Source organism: Bemisia tabaci, chromosome 6 (genome assembly GCF_918797505.1).
Source record: "Bemisia tabaci chromosome 6, PGI_BMITA_v3".
NCBI lineage: Eukaryota > Metazoa > Arthropoda > Insecta > Hemiptera > Aleyrodidae > Bemisia > Bemisia tabaci.
The window spans coordinates 27,522,974-27,539,054 of NC_092798.1; the positions used below are offsets into that span (position 1 = coordinate 27,522,974).

At 40.3% G+C, this 16,081-nt stretch overlaps 1 protein-coding gene across 1 annotated transcript in view; it reads right to left on the reverse strand.

Moving 5' to 3' along the window:
* Positions 1 to 16,081, reverse strand: part of LOC109033622 (uncharacterized) — a 248,803-nt gene that overhangs the window by 36,384 nt on the left and 196,338 nt on the right. The window contains exon 6 of the mRNA XM_019046321.2: positions 6,434 to 6,641. Coding sequence (XP_018901866.2) covers positions 6,434 to 6,641 — 208 coding nt within the window. The remainder of the gene's footprint in view (positions 1 to 6,433; positions 6,642 to 16,081) is intronic.

Here is a 16,081-nt window from a genome sequence, read left to right on the forward strand (position 1 = left end):
AGGACGAGAAAATTATCTTTTATTTCCCGTCCCCTTCCCTCGCTAACTGGAGTTCATATGGAGGTCCGCCGAATTCTCACAGAGCTGTTATTCCCGTGTTCAAAGTTCATCGCGGGTTTCTTTTCGCTGCGAGGGATCATTGTTTTTACGCGCTTTCCGCCATTTTGAAGCGAATTGCCACCACCAATATAACCTCCGACACTAATTTGAAAAGCACCTCGGACCTCCTGAAACTGTCAACCCCAGCTAATCCAACCCTGAAAAGAGCCTTCCCATTATCCTACCCCTCTCCGTTATATTAATTACCCCTTGGCCATAATGCTCCGGTCGTTTCGGGGCAGGATTAAAACCCTTAATTTAAGGACTCCTCAGCTCCGACCCGTAATCTTGTTTGAGAGGCAAATCGAATATCATAGGTATACGCACATGATTGCCCTTACCTTGAGCTCTATTTTGAGCTGTCAATTTTACCTTATGATAACGCGTAGCTGTAGGGACCACCTCTATATCTAACAACCTTGTAATGAATAAGACAGGTACTGTTTTGAAATTAAGAGTTGAGCATAAGCGTAGCTAGACTAATTTTCAAGGAGTGGCTTCATCCCCCCCCCCTCCATTTTCCCGGAAAATCAGCAAAATTGGTCGCATGCAAACCCGAGGTTTCATAGACCATAAGTTAATAGTTTTAATAGTTTTTAGGTTTTTAGTTAATAGGTTTAATACTATTTTAGATGACCTAGTATTCTCGAAAAATTCCCAAAACGTTTCATTCCTCCCAACGCACTATGCGATGAAGCTAGGGTGTATATCTGCAGTTCTGAAGATATTTTGTAATTTGCAGATTCTCTTAGGGGCCATGATGACACATATTTCAAATAAGGCGGTTAGGCCCACATCTCCTAAAATTAAACCCTGAAATAGGTTTACTTTAATTCTTAGATTGCTTTAATCTTAATTTAATTGAGAGCAATACAATGTCAAATTCTCTCCCCAGTAAGATGGGTTCAGTGATCAAACACCGAATGCTTTCACCGTGCTGCATCATTCTCGCGTTAAAAGACAATGATAGTAGGTTTAAAATATGATGCTAACAAAAGCTTATCTTCTTAGGTCTCAACACTTGTTTATTTTTATTCACACGAGTTTCACTTATTTTTCTGTTCAAAATTAAAAACAATCATTGGGTATTTGAACTAATTTAAAAGAATTAAAACAAAAAAGAAACAAAAATTAAAAACAATGCATGCACTGCAAATCACAACTGTTGTCAAACGTGAAAAATCGAACCACACATTAGTAGAAACATTACATTTATCGAAGAATCTCCTAGAGAGTCCACTTTCTAAATACCGAGCAATTATTTGGTTCAGTTTATCAAAGAAGAATGACTTTTTATCAAATGAAAGCATGAATGGGTACGTCATCAGACACTCTTTAACGAGGTGATACTCATATTGTTCCACTGTCACCGAGTGTTGCACGAATACACTTTCTCTCGGAGTAGAAGAGGTAGGCAAGTGCACAAAAAAGGCATCCGTTGTAGCTACTGAGCGTATATTATCCTCCATCTTTTCTAACATATCATCGCTGATATGAGCCCTAATTACTAAAGACCGATCTTCATATACCGCAAAAGAATTAAGGAGAGAGAAATTGCTATCCACCATGTCGGCTATCGCCATTTCAGTATAAAATTCCAGAGAGTTGACCAACTTTGCTTTCAATGCCTTAGATAAGTTTTGCCGGTCGAAGGCATTTTGAATACTCACTACGTCGACAACTGCGTTCGTTTGAATGAAAATCTCAGACTCCTCCAACATCTTTAAGGAGTCGATTTCTGCACCCGGGACTCTCTCACTAAGGAGCGTTGTCATGCCACTCAAATAAACTGTAGAGATTATGAGTGCAGAGAAACTGAAGATGAAGAATAGGACTTTACCCGTGAAGAGATACCCTAGAAGTAGAGATGCCGGACTACCACAGATGAAGTATGCATAAACAGTCAAAATAGATGAGGTGCTTTTGTAATGATCAATCTCTGCTTCTGAGTAGAAACCACGAAATATTTCGTATTGACTGTACTGGAAAATCAACTGACTCAATATAAATAGGATGATTGTGATCAAGATAAATACTCAAACCTATGGTGAGAAGCACTTGAAAATTACGAGACCCTGAGATATAAAACCGCTATGCGGGACAACTATGCACACAGCTCCGGTATCGATGCTAACAGAAAAGTCGAATTGAGAGTTATCGACCCCATCAGAATTAATTCTAGTGGGAACCATTTGTAAATCTATGTCAAATTTCAAGCCCTGTTCAAACGAATAGCATGAAGATTTGTGATACTCGAGGAGGGTAGAAAAACCTAAGTCTAGGGTGCTGTTCACAGAATGGGTGAAGATATCAATAACATGGAATAAAAATGCTGATTCTAATTCATCCTCGAGGTCATGAGAGTAGCCGAGGCCGGGGTTCTGAGGCTCGTTAACGAAAGCTATACCTTCACTTATTCTTACAGGTTTTCCATGCATATTAGACCAAGAGAAGTCAAAAAAAGTCCCCCCAGCTTCCCCTATGTTTGAAATGAGGTTTTCCAAAAATGGGTCGTATTTTTGGCAGCCCTCGGGATGACAAATCACTGTTCTTTGACCTTTAAAAAATCTCCAAAACAATTTGAAGCAAAGCATCAGACTTTCTGCCACATCCACGCGAAAATGACGATCGGCCATCTTCGTAGCCCACTGGTAATGTGGTAGTCGCGGTTCGTGCCGGGGTTGGTTGTCGCAATTTTGCTCAAAATCAGTACTCTCCAACATAAAGACTAGGTAATTTTTGGAATTCCAGACTTTATGGCCGTGGAATCCCCGGGTTGTGTTGAACACATGATCCGATAGGATTGAGCCGTCCTTGAGATCATCGGTTGTAATGTTAACCTGTTCGTCACACCTCTTCTCGCTGGATCGCAAGAGATGTTCGTTGATCTTTACGCAGTAGTGAGGTAGTGCTCCCGACAACTGTCTTTCATCGTTCTCCAGTCTTGACATCCTGGCATGGCTGGAGCCTGAAGGGTTTTCGTTCGCAATAGTGTCAAATATGAAACTTAACAACTCATCGATGTCCTCAACAATGAAAATCATATTTTTTACATGGTCACTGATGACAACCTCGTTCAGTTTGTTGTGATGAGATTTTGATATAGTCTGAATTGAGGCCTCGTGCAGCTGTCGAATGAAGTGCGTCTTGAAAGGACCTGATTTCAATTGAACCGTGTAGAATAATGATTGTGCCGATATATTGACTATTTCTTTGCACACGTTGAAGGCCACTGATACCTTAGGCTCCCAATGATCAAACGGGGGTTGCTCAAAAACAGAAGTGCTGTACCTCCCAGAAAAAAAATTCGCAAATAACGGGAGGATGATATAAAGAGACACGCACATTATTGTACTGTATTTCAATCAAAATATTTGGTTATTTCTTTTTGACACTGAATCATTCGATGACGGCTGTGGGAGGTCAGAGTACCGGCACTGTGGCGTTTCGGCGTCGCAGAGCACCAGAGAGTGCGTTTGGAGCGGCTCTGATGCATGTACCATTACTGTTCACAAACAAATTAGTAAATTAGTGGGCTCAGATTATTTTAAGCTATGCTCTAATTGTGTGCATTCATCTGTTTTATTGCTTTATTTTGTTTGACCATAACAGTTATGCCACTTAATTGCCCCGCATTTTTTCAATTCAATATATTCTGAGTGATGTCTTTTGTTTCGCTTTATTTCACTTGAAAGCATAACTTTCTGAGTGAGCAAATATCATAATCCGTCATTAATTTTTACGAGTTCATTGATAGACTCGTGTAAAATTGTCCCGTATTAATTACATTATGTATGAATATAAAATCATGCAAGGATGTTTCAGAATTTTCAATTCCGATAAGGATCTGAACTGTTAGAAACTATCATCGATGATTCTCGCAGCATAATCATCTTCAAATACTGATTTTGCGGGCCGTAGTTTTCAATGCATGGCAGCCTTTGAATACAGTTTGCAGAGCCTTTTTGACAGGCCGGAGAAGTTTGTTCCGGAGCACAATCCTAAAATTTAACCCACTTATGTTTTAATAAAAAATAGTTTATCTTACAGCTAACAACTTAAAATACCATGCAAACTGATATTAAGAGAATTTTAAGGCTACAATATTGAACTGGAACCTTTTTCTATGTTAATTTTAGAAACCCTACTCACTTCTCAGGATTAAAGATCTATATCGTATGCCATCAGTTTAGTGCTGCTTAACTACCTACATCAAAAGAAAATCATAGGACTTTCAAAGCAAATTTTTCACCAATATGAGCACTGACCTTTGTTTTGGAAAGAGTGTAAAACAAATCACAAAATAATAAGAACTAAAATTTACGTAACATCAGAACTCGGTGCGGTGGTATACTGAGAGCGTCAAACCGTGATTAAAAATGTTTTCTGCTGTTTGTGGAATATCGGATATTCTCTTATTTCAAGAGGATGACAGCAGTGCAGTAAATATTATTTGAATTTTCTCTCTGTTTATCCTGTTTTTCAATATGTTTTATAAATGTTCTTGCTGTTCTTCCTGTTTTTCGATATGTTTCAAAAATATGGGTGAATAAAGTGTTTTCGCTGCAGATTGATGTAAACACGAAGATGGCTTAAGTTCTGTAAAATGGTTTCAAAAATAATGGGTAGAGCGATCGGTGGACTACTGGGTTGAATGTAGAAACTGCGTTGCATACTTTACCTTAAAACAATTTATGTACAAAACGGCTAAGGAAATACTTAAAAATTTTCAATCGATGCTTCAAAAGTACGGCCGGGGGAGGGGGGGGGTGCTTAAATGGGCTCAATAGCGATTGAGTCGTTAGTTTTGACGTAATTGGACTATGAAATGGATTTGTTACATGGCTAGACAAAAGAGGAGGGCAGGAGCGCATTATCCTGAGTCTCATTGCTTTAAATTTTTTCTAAAAGTAGATTAATTTTCCTAATACTGAAAAATACCAACCTTTAGCTGAACGGATCTTATTATTTCAGCTAATCTAAAAGATTTAAGCATCAAAACACGATTCTATGACCAGCACAACTGACACATTGTAAGAAACGCGTCAAAAACGTGATTTCATGTCAATTGACAGAATTAGTAATTAGCCGATGACTCGTTTTCCTTTTTTCCGCTTTTTTTTTGTTCGTTAGTTACTTATTGTTAATTAGCTAGGTACTTTAATAAGACGATCGACTGCTTGTCGATAATAATGTAACCGAAGCATATACACAATATTGCAGTGAGTAGCATATATCGACGGCGTAAGTCGGCAATCACATAACTCGGTTTGCGACGTCGCGTCGTAGACTTTTTAAACGGAAAACTACTCAACGGCAATTCTTTAAAACTGCCATGATTTTTCTGCTCTGTGCGAAGAAAATTCTGAATAAACTTGAGGCAATGATGTCAATTAATTGTTCTCCTTTAAAAAAAATAATATAGAGCGAAGGTTTTCAGACACCGCGAACGAAATATGTGATTGCGGACTTACCTACGCCGTCGATATGATCCGCGAGCACACCTCTCTTTATTCCCTTTGCTTCGTTCGTCTCTGAATCGAGTCCAGGCTCAAGAGAGTTTCATTTTCCACGTTTCGTTGCTGCAGAAACTTACAGAGCCCGATCAGAGTTGCCCAGGCTTTTTGGAACAAACAACTGCCAAGGTCGGCCTAGATTTCTCCACACTCAATTCGCTTCGATGCGCGATGCTATGTTAAAAAGACTGCCTGAAAGGGAAAAATGAACTCCAAGATGCTACCGAGTTTAATTTTGAATATCGTAACTTCCAGGGATTTATTCAGTTCTGAGAGTCGCTCCCGCTTCCTCTCGGATATTTCTGCAGGAGCCGTAAATCGGGCTCGTTCTAACGACGTATGGAAACCATAGTTGCCAAATTTCAAAGAATTAGAGACGTTAATATAACCAAATAAAATCGGCTAAACATACTTTCTGCGTGTACCTAATGATTTGGGGTCATGAAGTCTCCGCCCTTCAGCCAAAAGAACGTAAGCACTTTTCAACGCTGCAAAATTTCCGTTCGCAAATTTGACTTTCACTGAGAAATTATTGGGCATTTTTATATGAAAATTTTGTTGATTTTTCCTCTGATCATACGCAAACATCAACTTTTCGGACAGAAATTTCACAATCAGATTTTTATGAAAACTCGAATCGTTTTAGGTAATGTTGCGATCAGGTTGTACGCTCTTAGGTCTAGAGAACGGCACATTTCTTATCACTAATTCGACTTTAACCTCTCGTAGCCAAAATATCGCAACGAAGAAATGCCCTTTCCGCGCTCAACACTCAATCTGGAACATTATGGGTAAAAGTGCGAGGATGAATACTTTACCTCGTTCTGGTATTGGCTCCGATATACTTGATTTGAGCTGCACTTGCGTTGTGTTTCTGTACAAAGTAGTCACTAGTGCTGTACATTTAAGCTCTAAAATTCCTCGATTGCTAAAATATTGGGGTTCTAGGACGACCTCGAGAGACAGCGAACTCCATTGCCGAGAATCTTCGGTGGAAAATACAAAGCTGTCCTCCGGCTTTCCAACCTGCAATTATAAAAATGGAAAAAATTATATAAAGTAGCAAATCTACAATTGAAACCATGATTGAAATTTCAAAGAGGAAGATGATGGTAACTTTAGCCTATAGGCGGATACGCACACTTCGAACGGGGAAGGGGGGTGGATCCGGGGGACTCCCAGAGAAAATTTTTGAAATTCTAAAGCATCTAATACACAGTTTTTTGAGTCAATTTTGTCATTCATGATTACCAAATAAAAGCGTCCTTCCTTTTCCTCTCCTCTCTTCCTTCCTCCTTTCTTCCCTTTTTCTTCCTCCTTTTTTTCGGGCGAACGGGGAGGGGGCATGTCTCCCCCTCCCCTTTATCAGCCTGTACGTAGACCTTTCTCATAATTTTCACCATTAGATTTCTACTCGAAGTCTCTTAAGAACACAACTAATGTAAATAGCGAATAACATCAATCTTCAAGAGAAAAATATTTCGACGTTCACGATCTGTTTCGGCCTAGGCTCAAATGGAGGCAGACTACGTTTTTGACGAAACCGGGCCTGCCATCAGTGTCTGCTTTCATTTTCTTAGACAAAAACAGTCTATATTCCGCGATATCGTCAAATCCTCAGAGATTATTATAGTTTTCAGTTGCTGTACGCATTTGTTCGTTAAAATGTATATAAAACAATCTATGTTTATCGAGGCACACTCAGAATCGATAGTCATGATGTATTTAAATCGCGGCAAAACGGTGCAATACACCAATTTGCAAAACTTGCCACCAGCTCAGCAGACTAGCTGCCTAGCCTACGTAAAGACTTGCCGCCCATGAGTTTAATATATTCGTAAATTTCCTTTAGCGTAATTACAGTCTCCTAGAACTCAGCGGAGATTGCTGTAACTCAGGAAATTTCAGTAATTCTTGCTGCATTCCCGCGGACCGTTAAGTGCGTCATCGTGAAAGTCGCAAAGTATACGTATATTGATTAAGGACTAGGCAGGTTTCTCTCCATCTTGGAACCATCACTTTTCCCTCCTTCTATAGAATATTCTATTTGTTAAAATTTTGAAAAGTATAACGTTTGATCCTTACAAAAAGAACGAATCCTGAACAAATGAAATAACAGCGGATATTTTAAATTATGCCACGATAGGCTGATTTAGTGGCTACGTCAGTACGTCATGGCCCAATCGTAAATAAACACATAACCTGGTCTTTGATTTGCGCCCTTCGCGTCATATGGTGGTGTAATGCGTCCAAGTGTTTCTTTCACTCTATAAATGTTTCGTGTTTAATGAGTCCTCGATCGCTTCATGCCCCGTCAAGGAAGGATTAAAGTGTAATGGATATCACAATTAACTCACTCAGAATTTAAACAAGAGGTTATATATTATTTGATTTGATTTGAACCACTGAGTTCGATAACATATATGTCGAATGATGTAGTTACTTAATCAGCCTATAGAGATACGTGTTTTACGACTCTCATCATAGATGCGTTTCTCACTTTCTTCCTCCTTTATTATTAACCCAACTAGATTTTTGGTGGAAACGGTGAACCTCCGAAACGTTGCAATCAAGTGTTCGTGATTTGCGATTCTCATTATCAAAATGCATCACTGAGATTTTTCCCTCATTTTCCGACTGGATGTTCGGTAATAACAATGAAGGCTTCCCACGTCCAGCAGTGGCGTAGCGTCAATAATCGATTATCGATATTTCCCAATTTGAAGCTATCGTAAAGAATCGATCATTAAAGTGTTCGTTGCGAACTCCCTGTCTATCGATCCTTACTCATAGCTTTAAATGGCAGATCAGTAGATAAATCGCAAAACTGATGTGTTCAGATCGCGATGAAGCAAGTTGGAACTTCGAGTTAATCCATGGACGAGAAACAATCAGGCGGCATGAAGCAGGTCGAGGGACAATTGAAAAATCACAATCCCTGACGCTAGTGCCGTATCTATTTGCCGGCAGCGGCAAGGCAGGAGCTGACGCATTTACGGTGGATATTGTTTCATCATTAATTAACAAAGAGGAGTGAAGTTAATCGTACCTAAAATAATATTGATTGTTTATTTTGAGAGGGGCCGGGGAAACTGGCTTTGAGCCACGGCTCACGGACGCCGCGCCAGTTTGTCGCCCCCCGCATCTAACTATGACACTCTTGCCAGATTGAGCGGATTAAATACTTGGAACTGCCTTAAACTGCCCAATATCCATTCAGATTGAAAATTAAATTAATAAAAATACAGATTTATAAGGATATCGAAATTTTGGCGTACAGTAATCCATAAGTTCCTCGATGTCAAGCACTGAGAGATGTATTTAATTATATCCATAGGAAAACAATCTCTCGGATCAAGAGTCTAGAATTTCAAAAAAGTTGAGGTTCTCTGATGGCTGTAAAAGTGTAGGCTCCTCTACCGGAGTAAAAGCCACTAAAATAACACGGAGAAAGAGAAATAAGAAATTGAAGGGTCTCAGGATGTGAAAGTGGTGTTGGTCTTCTAGATCCTACCCATATTTTCTTCAAAACAACCACCACAAATACTCCTAACCTACACCTAATAATTCCTGCTCCTAAAAAATTATAATAAATATCTCTAGATGGCTGTAGCCTTCTCTACTGGATTAAAAACCACTAAATTAACAAGAAGAGGAAAAAGAAGAAGAAGAAGAAGAAGAAGAAAATATTGAGATTATTGTTCTCTTTTTTTTGGGGGGGGGGGGGGGGTTTGTGGCTTCTATTCCTTTGTTCAAATTTTTTAGGAATCTACAGCCATCTATAGACAATATTGTTTTCTTCATAATCAACCAGCAAACACATCGATCTATCGAATGACGTAGTCACTAAATCAGTCTGCAGCGACTCTTCATTTGCAGTGATAACCGTGCATTTCGGCAACGTCGAGCGGAAGGAAAAATGAGGGAAATCGTGCTCGACTATAGGTCGCGAAGTCAAAAGGGCCGGTAGTGGGGGGGGGGGGGGGCTCGTCTGCACCGTGTCGTACGTCTCTGTGGTTGAAGAGCAAGCACGGTTGTACAAATGTTTCCAATGAGCCCGTATCAGTCGGCTGGTAACTTGCTGCTTGCAACACGACTCCGGGCGGGGTGCGGGACGGCCGAGCCCCCCGAGGGGGCGAGGAGGGGAGGATGTCACCCCAAATTAACCACTCGTCACGAGGAGGCCATGTCCGCTGTCCGCGTCATGCGAATCTGGCGTCACAAGCGCGAGGGAAACTGAATTATGAAGCGGCCTGGGGACCATACGAACGAATCGCCGCTGTCGCCGATCAACGGTTGATGGCAGCTTCTCGGTGTTCGATCACCTACATCTCTGCCGTGATGACGATGAGAGCCGAAAGTCCAAAAATGAAGTTTTTTTTAGAAAATGCATGGACTCTGTAGTGTCTCAGAGAAAAAATCTATTGAAAGAAGCCTCCGTCTTTTGTCATATTACCACCAATCATCGGAGACTCTCAGAAAATGATTGGGTGATTAAAATCGCCGAATTATATTTTAACTTTGTTAAAGGGGTATTTTACATTATTATGTTAGGCTAGTTTTAGGCAAGACAGCCGTAAGCGCTATCTTCTGCATGCTTTCGTGGTAGCGCTTTGGACACATAACAAACACATTCTCAGGTTAGAAATTGACAGAAAAAGGCGGCATTTTACTCAAAAGTATTGCTAGAGCATTGATTCTCTGGCGGAATAATGCTTCTTACGGCTGTTTTGTTTGAAACAGAGTCAATTTCTGCGCACTTACGGTTTCCTAATATGTCTCGTTCTCTTACAAATTGGGAAAACTTCAGATGGTAAACACCTGAGACAGCCGCCGGCGTCCGCCTGCCGCAGCGGTCGCCGCGGAGCGCCTACGAAACTGCAGGAATACTTCACGCATTGCGCTAAACAAAAGTGCGGTCGCTGGTCAAAGCGAAACGCTCATGGGCAATTCTACGGAAATAGTCCAACTTGACCTTTAAAAAACTGAAAATTCAACTTGATTATTTTGGATCGAGGGTTTTTTTTTCTAGTCAAGTATAGTAAGAGGCTTAAAAATTTTATACGGATACCTTTTTTTATTCGGCATTTCCCATTTCTTTTTACACAAAAAAAAATCATAAAAACCCTCCGTAAATACGCCTGCATCAAAATTTAAACCATATATGGCATTTACGAAATGAGCTGTGTGAGTTATAACAACGACCACGGTCTGAATTCATGCTGGATTCTGCTCAATCCATGCAACTCTTTAGTTTAATTTCTAACCGAACAAAATTATAAAATAATAAATGCAGTAATCAGCAATGATTCCGAAGTATCAGAGTTGTGAACTGTGTAGAGAAAGAGAGATGGCGATGGTAATGACGCAATTGTAGATTAACCAAGCTCGATAAATAAGGGATACATCGTGAAGGGTTTCCAATTGTGTATTTGAAAAGGGGCCGAATTGATAAAATATTTTCCCGCATAAAACTAATATTATTGAAGTTTCTACCCTCACTCTGGTTCTTTTTATCTCCGTGATAGTTCATTGTTCTGTGGGATTTACCTATCCTTCGGCACAAGCTATAACTCCCGATATACAATTAAAATTTTAGGTCCAGTATCGTTAAGAAAGATTAACTGTTTAATTAAATCAGATAAGTGTGATAATTCACTGGCTCCCTGTGTGGTGTTACAATGAGTGGACGTTTCGTCCTAGCATACGCGAGTTGTGCGATGTGCTTCATTCGTATATAAATTAAGACTCAATTTCAATGGGAGTGGCGCAAACAGAGGTACTTACATAAAATGCTTTTTATGCATGTTTGCACTACCTCCAAAATTTTTAATTTGCAGCTGAAGTTGAATGCGAGGATCGTCGTTTATTTATAAGTCTTCATATCTCTATCCATAAAACTGTAAGCAAAGGAAACTTGCAATATTTTATGAAATTCGTCCGTAGCATTTCTAGAGTTTCGACCGGTACATCCGATTAATTGTGGTAAAATCCCAATGAATTAGGTTACTGACCCAAATGTTGCGGTACTACCAGAATGAATTGGAAATGGAATTTCATATTGAAGTTGGTATAGAAAGTAAAGATTATTGGTGTGAAACAATACATGAAAATTACACTAAGAAAAAAACACTGTGGATCTAGCGTCCAGACTCTTAAAAACATCGACAAGAAAAAATACTCTTGATTCAATCGGATTTTTGCTTAAATCAAGAACCAAGCCTCTTAATTTGAGCGGATTTCCTTTTGATTAAGCTTAAATCTGATTGAATCAAGGGTCCTTTTTCTTGTCAATGTTTTCAAGAGTCTGGACTCTAGATCCAATGTGTTTTTTTTCCAGTGTAGGTGTAAAACGGACACATCTAGTAGATGCATAGTCCAATATCCATCTTGTTCACAAGCATAGAGTTCAAATTGGGGCTACCAAAAAATGAAAGCATTCAAATTTCTGCAAGTGAGATTCAGCCACGCCCCCTTCATCGCAGCCAATTTCAGCGCTGGGCCAAGCGCGCGGATTAGTATCATTGAATTAAGACAGTAAACTGTTGAAGGTAATTTTCTGATCTTATCCTGTCGGATAAATGAAATTATCACCGTGAGACCCAGTCTAGGCTTGTTCGACGGTCTCCCCGGATCCTCAAAGCTCTGCAAATGGGGAACGGCCCGGGGGCGGGGGGGAGGTGCGGGAAACAGGGTCAGACTCACGCAGCTTAACGAGGTTTCAAATAATTAATGCCGACTTTTATTAAGTCCTTAAGCTTCTCGGGTGCCGCCGCCGCCGCGGCTTACGGCCTGAAAAAAGCCCGAAAAGTTTTCGCTCGACTTTCGCGGTGAAATGCGTCCGTGTGTTCCATTCTTGAATAAAATATTGCCTCAGTGAAAGTTTTCGGTCGCCGATTTATTTAAAGGCCACGGGAAATGGGCCAAAGTCCCCTTATTGTAGGACTGGGACGCTCCTTGTGAAGTATGGCGGATCTCCGCAGTGCATTTGTCGTTTATGAAGGTTGATGAGCCGCAAAATATAATTATCTAACTAATTTTAAGGGGGAAAAACAAGGGAAGAGAAATAATGAAACCGGTACCTTACCTCACGAAGAGTTTCGGTCAAAATTACAGACACAGAAAGAGAGCGTTCAGGGGTTATCCCCTAATATTGTGGTGCTGGTGCTACTCCAATTTGTTGGAAGATATGAACATTTCCAAATAATTTTGGTGGCACCGCAACATTTGGGTTAGTAACTTAATTCATTGGGGTTTTACCACAATTAATCGGAAATGTCCAAGTTGGGACTTAACCCCTCCTCTTTTTTCCCGTGGAGCATAAATTTTAATTTTCTGCGTTCGTTACAAAAAATTTTCTTTAACATTTTTGATCAACTTACTCATTTTTTGTATGGACACTGTCATTAATTTAAGGTCGGTAAATTTTGATCGACGTGCAAACGAAAAAAAAAAAAAAAAAAAAAAAACAAAAACAAACGAAAATGCTTACGAAACGAATTTGCAAACGATATGCTAGGCTGGTGGTGCGTCACCCACACCGCTTGATCTACCTGATCCTGATAGGGTCCTGATCAATGCAATAAAGGACTTGGTCGATAAAATCATTCGCCAAAAGAGCGACATGTAATCATAATCGAACCTCTGAATACAATTATACCTACTCAGTGGATGTGCGTATTGCAGCCATAAAATTAAAGGCAATTTCCGCTCTAGCTAATTAAGAATACAGTTTGCTGATGTTAACATGTATATGCATTAAAATTTTTCAAACTAAATTGAATTGCATTTTGATATTGTTATACCGCATTATAGATGCATTTAAGTATCATAGATTAATCGAGTTACATTATACGGGGTGTCTCAGGGTTGAATGGCATTCATGCAGGAGCGTTTTTGTTGGGCAATACAATATTTTGTTGTTTTTTGAAGTTTTTTCCGGGGCTAAATCTCCTATTAGGACATTTGTGGACAGCAAGAAAGAATTTTTCTTACATTAATCCATAAAACACGCTTACTGCAGTATGGCCGTCTCACGCATACGCAGCGGCAGGGAACGCATAGGCAGTGGCGATTCTTGAAACTAGGAACTTGGAAACACTTTTTTCTCCATTTAAATGTATGTAAAACAATCGATTCCTAGTGAAGCAACTTGCCTCACCTGAAATCGATATTTTTAGTGGATTTAAATGGAGGAAAAGCAGTGTGGCCAACTTTCAAGACTCGCCATTGACCCAGGGACACCCTGCCCTGTATTGCCGTGATTTAAGAGATTAGTGAATGTAAGTTCTAAGATGCATGAGGAATTTTGTAATCGAATCCGAAGATTGAACGAGAAGCGAAAGAGGATAACGAGGCAGGAAAGGGCGCGAAAGAAACGAAAAGGAAAAATGCTCAGCCGGAAAACCTAAGCATCGCGCGCCGTTGAAGCAGAAATCAGAGGGAAAACTTTGAGTTAATTACGTTTAAAAAATAAAATAAGAGGCCGGAGCGAACCCAACTCGAGCCGAAGGAAAAAAACGCCCTTAACTACAGTCAAACGGGGAGCGGGGATCCCCTGTTTCAGATGCATTAACCTGCAGTTGGAGCCGGGAAATCTATACGGCGTTGCATAAGTGGTAGGCGCCGAATGGAACGGTCGGTGCGGCGGGATGGAAAGGTCCCTGGGGAGTCACGGACCCCATCATTTATGCTAAGCAACTTGTCGCTGACTCGCTTGACCCAGCGTCCCTTGTTCCCCTCCCCCCTTCGCCGCCCGCAGGAGAGGATTCCTTTTATTGCTCTGCAGTTATTTCCGCACCTAAGGAAACAATGAATACATCTCGACTATGCGTCACTTCCTTGCGTTTGTTTCGGCCGTGAGATTCTAATCGATTGCCTCCTGGTCGTTTGCTCTCTCGAACTTGGGTGAAGGTAAAACGAGAATTATTGGCATTATAATCAAGAATTTTTCACTCCTTTTTTCTCTCTCCACCCGACTCTCCCCCCCTCTTCTTACTTTGAATCGTAGCCGTACTATAAATATTTTCTAAATCCGTAATGGGGTTATTGCAGGGTGGTTTTTTTTAATAATTCAGTTTCTACAAGTTGAAGGTGTGTTGATTTTAAAGCTATTTTTTTTAAAAAAAATTCTGATGATCAGAACATGGAATATTGGAACATTTCTTTCATTTCGATATCATTTGTCAGGGAAACTTACACTTTCACCGGTTACTCAACGAGAATCTCGGATGAAAACAAGGCGGAGGAAACTTATGATGTTACTACCGCGGTGGATGACGTAATAACCCAATTTTTCAAAGCGCGATATCTCGGTCAATATTGAACGTAGAAAGCTGCTGTTCGGGCGGATCTTATGATTTTTAGCTGACCTACAAAAATCAAGCGTCAAAACACGATTCTTTGACTAGCGCATCTCACCCTTTAAAAATAAACCGTACAAGAGGCGGCCCCTTTTTTTCTAAAAAAAAAAAAAAAAAAAAAAAAAAAAAATTGATTCTTTCCAGTTAAACGTGATCCATAACACTGCCGTGCTAAGAAAGAACGCCGTAAGAGCAATCAGACGTTGCCAAATTTCCTCTGTTAAAACACGAATTTTCAGGTAGATCTGGGAATATTTTTCCTCCGATTTTTATGAGGATTTTGTTCGTTATTTAATCTAACTTTTCTGAAAATATGTAGGGAAAATATTCATAACTGTCCTCCAAAATAAAACTTTTATCGGAGGAAATTTGGCAACTCTCGAATGTACATACGACGTTTTTACGTAGCACGGCAGAATAGTCGTCTTCAGGTGTTTGAAAAGTAGATCCATCCAATAAAGTAGTTCAATGCCCACGTGACTGGGTTCAATCTTGAAGACGGACGGCTGGAAGTGTCGAACACCCCGACTGGGCCGACCGTGTTTATCCGGAGCAGGAAAAACATAACCGATGAGGAACAGTGGCGTATGCCATTTAAACCTATGGAAAAGAATCGATTATTAAGGTGTTCGCCGTGAACACCCTGTTTATCGATTCTTTACCATAGGTTTAAATGGTATAACAATCGATACATCGCAATTCACGCCACGCCACTGGAGGAACGCGTGAGCTCGAGACGAAAACTCCGTCGTCATCCAAAAGGAGCCGGAACTTATTGTCGGGCCATCCAACATAAAATTCAATTTTAATGCTTCCCCGTCGGCAATTAAAGTGGCGGCGAACAAACAGAGCGCGCCAGACGCACGTAGCGCCACGACGGATCCCGGATCGTATGTATCAGGAGTCGTAAATATAATTTCAAAATGGCGAAATTTTATGGTTTTCCTGTGGATAATTTTCAATTAGCAAATGAGAAAACTTGCTCCGATTCCCTGCCACTTTCCTCGAGAACGCAAGTGTTCGTATGTGGGTGCATCCTTGTGAGGGTGTGTGGATGTGTTGCAGCGTCGTGTCGCTTTTGAAGTTTGACAAGTTGTTTTCCTA